Source organism: Maniola jurtina, chromosome 23 (assembly GCF_905333055.1).
Source record: "Maniola jurtina chromosome 23, ilManJurt1.1, whole genome shotgun sequence".
Classification (NCBI taxonomy): domain Eukaryota; kingdom Metazoa; phylum Arthropoda; class Insecta; order Lepidoptera; family Nymphalidae; genus Maniola; species Maniola jurtina.
In genome coordinates, this window is record NC_060051.1 from 1,391,348 (window position 1) to 1,404,034 (window position 12,687).

Genomic DNA, 12,687 nt, shown 5'->3' on the forward strand with positions numbered 1-12,687 from the left:
TGCAGGAAGAATATACGTAAAAATAATAATTTCGTAATTTTGTCTTCTAAATTTTTTAGAACTTTCGGTAAAGTATAATATTATGCTCATAGAACAAAACTAGCTTTAATTAAAGTAACTTAATTAAACTACCAGAATAATTCATATTTATATGTACAAAAAATATAGACCGTTCAATTTTAGGCAGCAATTTAGTTTTAAAAATAGTTTTGTTGAGAGCAGATGTGTCTAATCTGACATAGAGTATGAATTTGCAGATGAGCAGTACCACGGGCACAACAGTAACCAGGGAAGTGATGGTGAGTAAAAGCATACCATTTATTAAATTTTTATTTTAAGTGGTTTTCAGTGACTGACATATCTTCACTTATTACAAAGTCTAAGATCATCAACAAAATATTACGCTGTTTATAAAATGCTTTACATACACATGAAACTTTTATTATTACTGCCATATTTAAGTCTATGGTTAACTAGCGACCCGCCCCGGCTTCGCACGGGTGTTCCGGGATAAAGTATTTAACCTATACGGATTCGGAAGAATCCCTCTAAGTAATGGTAAAAGAAATTTTGAAATTAGTCCAGTAGTTTTTGAGCCTATTCAATACAAATATACAAAAATACAAAGGTTTCCTCTTTATAATATTAGTATAGATGATAACCAATAGAACACTTATATGCCATTACTTACATATATGAATGCTATGTCTATGCTATTTATAAGTCTATGGTGAAAAAAGCCAATATCATACCAATTATTGTTTGTATGCTTTGAATTACGTATTTAATAAACTTTTGTAACGACTGCCATGTCTGTGCTATCCCTAGCTCTGGTCGCAAAGCAATATCATGCAGATTTGTATGGCTGGAATATTACGCAACGCAAAAGTATCGCTGCATTTAATTAGTGAAATAAACTTTCACTAGTGTTATGCCTTCACTAGCTGTATCTAGAACTGTTTGTTACAATCAAACCATAATAAAGCAAGTGTAAATTAAAAATTTATAACACCCCCGACAAGTGAAGGTTGTAACTAGAAAAGAGCTGATAACTTTCAAACGGCTAAACCGATTTTCTTGGATTATAGCTTCGAACACTCTCGATCAACCTTTCAAACAAAAAAAAACTAAATTAAAATCGGTTCGTTAGTTTAGGAGCTACGATGGCACAGATAGATACACAGATACACACGTCAAACTTATAACAAGCCACCTGGCTTAATCGAGAGTGTTCTTAGTTATAAATTACAATCCAAGAAAACCGATTCAGCCGTTTGAAAGTTATCAGCTCTTTTCTAGTTACTGTAACCGTCACTTGTCGGGGGTGTTATAAATATTTAATTTACACTTGTTTAATAAATTTAGGTTCATTATACATATTTATCATGAGGAAATCTGCGTGCCTGAGAGTTCCCCATAATGTTCTTAAAGCGTTGTGGGCTATATCCTAAACTCTTCATTCAGACAGCAGACCCGTGCTCAGTAGTTGGCCGGCGATGGGTTGAAGAGAGTGAATACTTTCACACAGTGATCGCACAGCACGCCGGGTGTCTATAGATCATTATACTGAGATGAATCATTCGCTACCGTATCACTCGGCACGTACAATGTGTAGGTATAGATATACAAATATAACGTGGGGTGTGGTGTGTGTTGCAGCGTTTTACTAATTGTATTCTGTGAGGGATATCAACCTCTCCAATTTTGTCGTTTTATGTTATCCTAAATTCTTTTCATTCAGACAAGAGACCCGTGTTCAGTAGTTGGCCGGCGATGGGTTGAAGAGAGTGAATACTTCCACGCACACACGAGGCACGGAGGAAGCGAAAAGGCCAAATTCGAGTCGGTCACCCATCCAGTTATCGACTTGGGTCAACGTTGCTTAATAATCACAATTGATTATGCGTTGTCACAACTAGGTCACGTCCCTCTATAGTGATCTTGATCCTTATAATATTAGTGTGATATATTAGTCTACTAGCTGACGCCCGCGACTTCGTCCGCGTGGATTTAGGTTTTTCGAAATCCCGTGGGAACTCTTTGATTTTTCGGGATAAAAAGTAGCCTATGTGCTAATCCAGGATATTATCTATCTCCACTCTGAATTTCAGCCAAAAGGTTTTTGCGTGAAGGAGTAACAAACATACACACACACACACACATACATACAAACTTTCACCTTTATAATATTAGTGTGAAGTGTGATATTAGTGTCTATATTAGTTCCCGCTACCACTACGGCCACATACCAACAAAACAAAAGTGCAGCCGGCGGGCAAGTAATTTCACAGCGATTTAGTCAAGTGTACGCGCACAAAAACCGCCCATTCACGCCAAGACGCGACGGCTGCCGGCTACGGAACGCGGCTTGAATGGGCGAGTAAGGCCGTAAGACCACTTCACAAAACACGCGTGAAGTTTTGGAAAAGTTTTTTTAAACATAAAGCACCATTTATTTAGTGGCAGGCTTATATCTGTTACTATGTGCCTAATAATAGCTAATCTAATTATCTATAATTTTATTATCTAAACCAATGACTTGCTTAGAAAGTCATTGATCTAAACCCATATCCTACTAATGTTATAAACGCGAAAGTTTGTATGTTGGTAGGTATGTAAAGATGTTATTGTTACTCTTTCACGCAAAACCTACTGCCCGGCTAGCATGGGCAGTAGATAAAAATTATATCCCCCGATTAATATCCACTGATGTCATACAAATCAGTGGATATAATCGGGGATATAATTTTTATCTACTGCCCATGCTAGCCGGGCTGGACAGAGTTTGGAATTGAGATAGGGTAGGTATAATACCCTGGATTAATACATAGGCTACTTTTTATCCCGGAAAATCAGTGAGTTCCCACGGGATTTATAAAACCTATATCCACGAGAACAAAGTCGCGGGCATCAGCTAGTATAGATATAAAAGGAAAGCTAACTGGGTTTCGGAAAATCCACGCCTCGTTCTGAGGCGCTCCTCATGTACTCAGTAGTGGGCCGGCGATGGGTTGGGTGGGTTGGGATGGGATGATGGGTCAGTTTACTGACCTGACGTCACAAGATGGCCGCCACCTCGGGAACCCTTCACAGCGGTCGGTCACGTCGGGGTTTTTTCATAAATTTCGCTTTCGATGCGCGTGAGCATCACAACCAAGAGAAACGAAAGGCGACTTACTATTATTCACCCTATTTTCAACCCTATATCTTTGCAGCAAGAGTTCATATTGGTGCAGTTTAATTTCCAAAAAAAAAAGAAATCAATGCTCGGTTTTTCATGTTTATCATGTGACTTCTAAATATAGGGTCAATAGTAAAAGAATGCATTGATAAGTAAAATTTTACAATTTTTCAGAATATTCTATAAAATTACTACCAGCGTGATTCGCTAACTCAGTGTCTAACAGTGAGTGATAGCCACCGATTTCATTTTTTAATGCATTGAAGGTTTTCTACGAAACATATTTTAATATCACCCAGTGAAGCAGCAATGTAGGACCAACCAACCTCGGTGGCTATCATTCAGTGTTAGACATTGAGTTAGCGAATCAACTAGCCGAGGAAAAACTGACTGACTGATTTATCGCACAGCTCAAACTACTAGTGGACGGATTGGGCTGTTTAGAATGCAGTTAGCTATTATGACTTAAGGTGCCCACGCACTTGAACTGAACTGCAGCTGAACTGCGCGTCGCGGCAGCGCCTAGCACGATATTCTCTTCAGCCGCGACGCGCGGCAGTGACACGCTACGCGGTACGCGCGTCGCCGCTGGAGAGAATATCGTGTGGGGCGCTGCCGCGACGCGCAGTTCAGCTGCAGTTCAGTTCAAGTGCGTGGGCACCTTTAGACATTCGATTTTTGAAAATTCAACCCCTAAGGGGGTAAATAGGGGTTTCAAATTTATACACCTACTTAGTCCACGCATATGAAGTCGTTGGCTAGTTTTCTCTAAATAAAATAAATTGTGTAAGGGTAATAAAATAAGGGTAATTGTATTAAAATAATCTCAACTAGTTGAAAGCTACAATGTAACCGATATCGCCACCGCAGCCACTTCCTTGGGAACCTGTTCGATTCCACGCTACACACGCTTTGTTTTCTTTTTACTTTTATTTTAGGGTTCCGTACCTCAAAAGGAAAAACGGAACCCTTATAGGATCACTTCGTTGTCTGTCTGTCTGTCTGTCTGTCCGTCTTGTCTGTCAAGAAACCTATAGGGTACTTCTCGTTGACCAAGAATCATGAAATTTGGCAGGTAGGTAGGTCCTTATAGCACAAGTACAGGAATAAATCTGAAAACCGCGAATTTGTGGTTACATTATTAAAAAAAAATTAAAACGTGTTTCAATTTTCAAAGTACGGTCTTTAGAACTCCAAGGTCTTTGCTTAGCCTTTGTAGTACTGCTGCAATCTTGACACGCTCTACCCAAGAAATTCGCAACTTTCTTCTGCAATATCCCCCCCACATTTCAAAAGCTTCTGACTTTTGCATAAACTTTCCCTAGGTATAAGTAATGTTAGTAAGATAAGATGTATACAACTTAACTTTCATTTATGAACTCCAAAATTCATTGAAACTTTGGACGTCGATTCATCTTCATTCTTGCCGGTTACAACAACACGTAAGATTAATCCAAAAGAGAGCAAAAAAGAAAGAAATGTAAAGGTCTCACATCGAAACCTGCTGTCAATCGCCCAGTCATCGTTTTGGTCACGCACCGAGCATCGAATCAGTGACCTTAGCTAATGAAAAACGTTAATTTATCCTTTACGCTTGCTTTTTATGCAGATGCTATTATAATATTAATAATATGTAACGCTCAACTCTTATATAGGTTCCAACTTATAGTTGTAGGTAACTATCCACTAAGTTTTAATTGGCACCGGCCAAGTGCGAGTCAGACTCGCGCACTGAGGGTTCCGTACTCGGGTAATTTTTCCGCCATTTTGCACGATAAATCAAAAACTATTATGCATAAAAATAAATAAAAATCTGTTTTAGAATGTACAGGTAGGTAAAGCCCTTTCATATTATGATACCCCACTTGGTATAGATATCTTACTTTGAATTTTAACACACATTTTAATATTTTTTTGTGATGTAACCACAAATTCGCGTTTTTTGGATTTTTTCCTTTAAATAAAATGAATGAAAAAATAAATACTTTACTTGTGCTATAAGACCTATTTAAGTACCTACCTTCCTACCAAATTTCATGATTCTAGGTCAACGGAAAGTCTAGGTAAGTATACTAAGTACCTACCCTAAAGGTTTTCTTGACAGACGCGATAGATGGACAAACAGACAACAAATAAGGGTTCCGTTTTTCCGTCTGAGGTACGGAACCCTAAAATCGTTAATTTAGGTATCTTTTACGCTTGCTTTTTATGGAGATGACTAACTTTTGTAATATTAATAATATGTAACGCTCAATTCTTATAGCTTACAAATTATAGATAAGTACCTACTCAGTGGTAGGATCCACTTCTTTCTTTCTTTCTTTCTTGCATGAATCTTGAAAACATTAAACTTTACGTTTTTGGGCAATCGTGTAAAAATTAGTAAGTAATCTTTTTAGTCAGAAATAGAGAGTAACAGATTTATTCATCAAGACAAATAATTTAAATTGACGCGGATGAAGTCGTGTACATCATACAGTTTATTATAAACAATCGACCTATTATTTTATCATTACCTGATTCATCGAAACAATAGCGTCAAAATCACTTCCTATCAGAGCTATTAAAAAAAAATAACAGTTGTTCGAGAGAGACAAACATCTGTTCTCGGTTCCGCTTCATTACAACCGCCTTAGTTCAAATTTTGACAGCTCATTCACCAATTAGGTACGATTAACAGCTATCCGCGCATTCGAAATTTAAACTTATTTTAAAATGGCTGATTAAACACTATCATGGATTCAGCAACTTCGATGAAAAATTAGTAGATATAGATACCATTCTATATAGATAATTAGGAAGTATTGTAGGTACCTAGGTACTTGGCACCACAGTTGTAATTACGGAACCCTAAAAACCGGTCAAGTGCGAGTCGGATTTGCACACGAAGGGTTCTGTACCATCGTTAAGAGATAACAGTTTAATTTTTTAATACGAAAAGTTGGTGATGCGTGCACTGGACCGAGCCTCAGACCCTTAGACTAGGTAGCCGACGATTTAACCACTAGGCTATCACCATTTTTTATTTAGTACCTAATTAATTATACTGTACCTACTTATCAAAGGTATCGAATAATATGTCAATGTCTAATAGCAATTCGTATATTGTCTGTTTGTTTACAGATTGACTACTGAAACTGTAGACTTGTAAAAACTTCTTCCGCTGTTTATCCGTCTGTCCGTCCATCTGTAATCCTTCCTTTGATGTAGTTGGGTAAATAGAATTTCAAAAATACGATGGCATAATATCATATATGAATTGATAGTACAAAGTCCAACTCGCACTTGAACTCAAATTAGTAAATTTTGCTTTTAGTATTATCATCATCTCGCTGATCCACTATAGAGCAAGGTTTTTTTCTAAGATTGAGAAATATTTAAGCCATAGTCCATCATGACCGTGTAAATTGTGTTTAAAGGTGTGTTAACAAGAAAAATCAAAATCGTTAGGCCCTTAAGCTGATATCTAAGAGCAGACTTTGATCAGATTTAAGAAAGAGTTAAAACGAGAGAGAGTTATATGTCTGTATAAATCTGTCTCGTTTTAATTCCGTCTTAACTCTGAGCTAAATCAAAGTAGGTTTTATAGATTTCAGCCGCGCACCACGGTACGTTTTTTTGTCACAACATAATACTAAGTAAATAGGTACACAGAAGCGCGCGCACTTCAGAATTAATTCCGCACCGGATTTTGATTGATTTAAATTCAAAACGGGAAAAATGCTACTGACGGCCAAGTCCCCAAGACGTCCATCATTAAAGAACACCGTATCGGAACGTGGAACGTCCGTGGAATATTGCAGACGGGTAAATTGAGCATTATAGAAAAGGAAATGCAACACCATAAGCTATCAATCCTTGGTATATGCGAGACACACCAACAAGGTGCGGGCCACTTCAAGACCGCCTCGGGTAATACGATGTACTTTTCAGGGAACGACACCCAAAGCCGAAATGGAGTCGCAATCATCCTGCCTCCTCATTTAAATAAACATGTTCTCGGATACAACACCATTTCCGATAGGATCATCTCTCTGAAACTAAACACAAAACCGTGCACACTTAACATTATTCAGATCTATGCGCCAACGGCACAAGCTCCAGAGGATGAATTGATGTCATTCTATGAAACCCTAACAGACACGTTGAAATCCATACCAAACAGAGAAGTGACACTAATCATTGGGGATTGGAACGCAAAAGTTGGGAATATTACTCCAGAACAACACAACAAAAGTGTCGTTGGTAGATATGGCCTCGGTAAACAAAACGAACGCGGCGAAAAACTTGTCGATTTCGGAATTGAGCACAAGTTAACCATTGCGAACACCTGCTTTCAACAACCTCCCCGTCGCTTGTATACATGGAAATCTCCAGGTGATAGGTACAGAAACCAAATTGACTATATCTTAATAAACACCCGCTGGAGGTCATCCATTCGAAAAGCCAAAACATTTCCAGGTGCTGATTGTGGCTCAGACCATGTCCTACTGGTAGCTTGGATGAACTTGCGACTCAAAAGACGAAAGAGAATAGCTCCACTGCACCTAAAACAACTTAGCCCAGCTGAAATAAATTTTTTTCGCAACACCGTGGAAGAGAAACTCCGAGAGTGCAATGCCATCAATGTAACAGCCCCAAATAACATATGGGAAGAATTCAAAAAGCCAGTCATCGCTACAATGAAAATAATAAAAGATCGCAGAAGTCGTACTGAAAATCGCAAAATGTGGATGTCTGATGCAACCTGGCAAACTGTGCAAAGACGCAAGGACCTGTTAGCCGGAAAACATCCTCGTCAGGGCGAACCTACTACTACATACGCTACCCTAAGCAAGCAAATCCGTAAAGAATGCCGTCGGGATAAAAACATCTTCCTAGAAAGCATTTGTCAAGAAATTGAAGCGCACTCTGTGACATATCAAACGGCTGACCTATTCCGAAAGGTTCGACTATTATCCAAGCAATTCAAACCAAAGGCATGGGTAGTGGAAGATGAGGATGGTATTCCTATACATGAGTTAGATAGAATCTTGGAAAGATGGAGATCTTACTGCGAAACTCTTTACCAGGGACCACCCACTCAATCAACATCACTCCACGAGTGGGACGGTAGCCAGTCAGAACCACCCATCTTGCGGTCGGAAGTGGAGCAAGCTATCGAGGTCTTGAAAAACCGAAAGGCCCCAGGTGTTGACCAAATCTCAGCGGAAATACTTAAGGCACTAGGACATACTGGGATCGCGATTATCCACAGACTGTGCAACCAAATTTGGCAAACATGCGAATGGCCTGCCGACTGGACAACGTCTATTATCCTGCCAATTCACAAAAAAGGATCTACCAAAAAATGTGATAACTATCGCACACTATCACTTATATCACATGGAAGTAAAGTTCTCTTGCACATCCTCAACCAGAGACTTCGGCACTTTTTAGACTGGCAGATACCTCAAGAACAAGCAGGATTTGTGAAGGGCAGAGGCACCAGAGAGCAAATTTTGAACATCAGACAATTGATCGAGAAGTGTTACGAGTTCGATACACCAGTTGTGCTGTGCTTCGTCGACTACAGCAAGGCCTTCGACTGTGTGAACTGGCAGCATTTGTGGAGAGTGCTTCTAGAACTTGGCGTCCCAAAACACCTCGTAGCCCTTTTGCATTCCCTCTACTATAACAGCTCTGGGGTAGTAAGGGTAAATGACAGCACGTCAAAGCCGTTTTGTTAACCCCCGACCCAAAAAGAGGGGTGTTATAAGTTTGACGTGTGTATCTGTGTATCTGTGTGTCTGTGTATCTGTGTATCTGTGTATCTGTGTATCTGTGTATCTGTCTGTGGCATCGTAGCGCCTAAACGAATGAACCGATTTTAATTTAGTTTTTTTTGTTTGAAAGGTGACTTGATCGAGAGTGTTCTTAGCTATAATCCAAAAAAAATGGTTCAGCCGTTTAAGAGTTATCAGCTCTTTTCTAGTTTTCTTGTAGAAAGAAGGTTATATAACCGTTAGGTTCTTAATATTATGTCAATTGACAAATGTCAAGCTGTCAAGATGGACGTTGCCTAAATACATAATAATTTATTTGAAAATGATGTTTTGGAAAACTCAAATACTTTGGATCGTCGGGGGTGTTATAAATTTTTAATTTACACTTGTTTCGCAAAAGGTGTACGCCAGGGTTGCATACTGTCTCCCGTTCTTTTTAACATCTACGGAGAGTTTATTATGCGTGAAGTGCTATCGGACTGGGAAGGGGGAGTTAGTATCGGCGGAGAAAGACTAACAAACTTGCGATACGCGGACGATACAACTCTGATAGCATGTGATGAACAAGAAATGACAGCTCTCCTGAAGAGATTGGAGACGGTGAGCAACGCTCTGGGGCTCTCTATAAATAAGTCTAAAACCAAAGTTATGGTTGTGGATAGGTCAGGTAAGCTGGATCTCAGCGGCACTACGGGCCTGGAAATGGTTGAGGATTTTGTTTACCTAGGTTCCAACATAAGCAACCAGGGTGGCTGCGAGCAGGAAGTCCGCCGTCGCATCGGCATGGCAAAGAGCGCCATGGCTCAGCTTTCTAGAATATGGAAGGACAAGAACATATCCCAATGGACAAAAATGCACTTAGTGAGAACTCTTGTATTCTCCATATTTCTCTACGGAGCTGAGACGTGGACTCTCAAAGCTGCTGACAAAAAAAGGATCGATGCTTTTGAGATGTGGTGTTGGCGACGCATGCTCAACATATCATGGACTGAACATCGAACCAACGTCTCAATACTTAACAAACTTAAGATAAAGATGAGGCTAGCTAACATCTGTCTGCGGAGGACTCTTGAGTACTTCGGTCACATCGCAAGGAAGAACGCCAGCAATATTGAAAAACTCATGGTCACTGGTAAGATCGAAGGAAAGAGACCCCGCGGACGTAGCCCGAGACGTTGGTCAGACCAAATAAAAGAAGCGGTCAACACACCCATCTGTGATGCAATCCATGCGGCAAAAAACAGAGTGCAATGGAAAAACATCGTAGCAAGGATTGCGTCAAAGGGGAGCCACGATCCTCAAAATTGAGGAAGCGACGCAGGAAGAGAAATTCAAAACGGATTTTAAAACGCACCGCAACTCGCGACGCAGTAGGTGCGCGTTCCCTAGTTTTCAGAGTCGCAATGTATTCCTTAATAATTAGTCCATCAGTGCATTAGCTGTGCTTTGTTATCAATTAATAACATATCGATTAGGTACTCAATTTGCTCAATTAATAACCACTACCCACCACATGGACAGATCGATTAATTATCTATATACCTAAACCAAACATGCTCTGAGCGGTCATTGCATAGTGGTTAGGACGACAAAAGGCTTCTCGGCAGGTCGGGTGTTCTGTTCGATCCTGGGCAAGGACCTCTAACTTTTGGAAGTTTTATTCTATACTAGAGGATGCCCGCGACTTCGTCCGCGTGGATTTAGCTTTTAAAGATCCCGTGGGAACTGTTTAATTTTCTGGGATAAAAAGTTGCCTATGTCAATTATTACAGGGACGCAAGCTACCTCGGTACCAAATTTCATACAAATCGATTAAGCGGATGGGTTTTTAGAAATCCCGTGGGAACTCTTTGATTTTCCGGGATACGATAAAAATGATATAAGGGGATATAAGCTAACCCTGTACCAAATTTCGTCAGAATCGGTTAAACTGTTGGGCCGTGAAAAGGTAGCAGACAAACAGACAGACAGACACACTTTCGTATTTATAGTATTAGTATGGATGGATTTATTAGGTTCCCTTACAGCGACTAGAAATTTAGCAATTATAAAATTCCAAACCCCTGCCGGGAATGAAACCCGGGACCTCCCACTACTAAGACACAGTGCTTACCACTGTACTAGAGAGGTGTCTCTATTGCCACGGCTCCCTTTGATTCGTTTGGTTTGATGTGATTTGTATTGAGTGTACTGTGTATTCTCACCCGTATTTCATATCTAGTTAATTTTTAGAGGAATGTGCAGCGCCCAGACAAGTCGACAAGACTTCAGGGCGCTAAGAATACAATGTAAATAGTTGTAAGAATTATGTAAATACAATAAATAAATAAATAAATGTCGTTTGTCCATTAAGTCTGCTTTGCCAACATTGCGCACTGCCATAACCCTGCCATACCACTTCCAAGTTAGCCTGCTTCCATCCTAGACTGCATTATCACTTACCACCAGATGAGATAGCCAGGGTTAACTTGTATCTGAATTTAAAAAAAAAACTCGTCTATCAATGCACGAGTCTGACTCGCACTTGGCCGGTTTTTATTATTCCAACATAATAACTACCTACATAATATTTGGTAAGAATAAAGCACAAGTCTATTAAATCAAATAAGTGCCCAACACTTATGAAATAAAAATTTCTGGAATTATCCATCATAATCAAAACTTTACGAGTTTGATAAAACGTTCATTACAATACTAAGGCACTAGAGATGATCCATTTCACAGGTAGCATGTGAATTCTACCTAAAGTAGTCTGTGAAAAATCACAAAGAAAAATTTCACAAAATTGAAAAATCACATTAACTTAGGCGGCATCATTAACCGATTTCAAAATAGATAGGCTGCTAAAATCATAACCCTTCCTTTCGGCTTTGCCGCAGTCGGATAAAAAGAAAGAGGTTCTCAAGTCGATCTAACCACGAATTCACGGTTTTCGGATTTTTTCCTTTCCTTGTGCTATAAGACCTACCTACCTGCCTAATTTCATTATTCTAGGTCAACGGGAAATATCCCATAGGTTATGATTCCCTTTTTTTAACAGACATGACAGACAGACAACGAAGTGATCCTATAACGGTTGTTTTTTTAACCCCCGACCCAAAAAGAGGGGTGTTATAAGTTTGACGTGTGTATCTGTGTATCTGTCTGTGGCATCGTAGCTCCTAAACTAATGAACCGATTTTAATTTAGTTTTTTTTGTTTGAAAGGTGGCTTGATCGAGAGTGTTCTTAGCTATAATCCAAGAAAATCGGTTCAGCCGTTTGAAAGTTATCAGCTCTTTTCTAGTTAATGTGACCTTCACTTGTCGGGGGTGTTATAAATTTTTAATTTACACTTGTTTATTTCCTTTTGAGGTACGGAACCAAGACGGAACCCTAAAAATGATTTAAAAGTAGCAATAATGCCCATTGCCCACCTCTATTAGCTAGATAGTTGCGTCAGTAAACGCCTTTACAACCAGTCCGCCGGTATTCGTATTTAAGCATGTATGATGTAACTACAATTATGTACGAGTCTATATAATTTTATATGACTCAATCCATCGGTTTTAAAAGTTAAATAGAATTTTAATTGCATTCAATCTAGATTCAAATTAGGATAATTTTTAATGCGGAAAATAAGTTCTTCGTAATACCGATGTTATTAATGTTAGATTAGTTTTTTATTTAGTCGGCTTATGTGAATAGATTCTGATTAATTAATTTTGATGAGTCACGAACAAAGATATTATTAAACTCTTGG

The 12,687-nt window shown here is 39.2% G+C and overlaps 1 protein-coding gene across 1 annotated transcript in view; it reads left to right on the forward strand.

The window, feature by feature from the left end:
- Nucleotides 1-12,687, forward strand: part of LOC123877438 (paired box protein Pax-5) — a 105,588-nt gene that overhangs the window by 42,591 nt on the left and 50,310 nt on the right. The window contains exon 3 of the mRNA XM_045924239.1: nt 258-299. Within this exon, the coding sequence (XP_045780195.1) occupies nt 258-299 (42 nt within the window). The remainder of the gene's footprint in view (nt 1-257; nt 300-12,687) is intronic.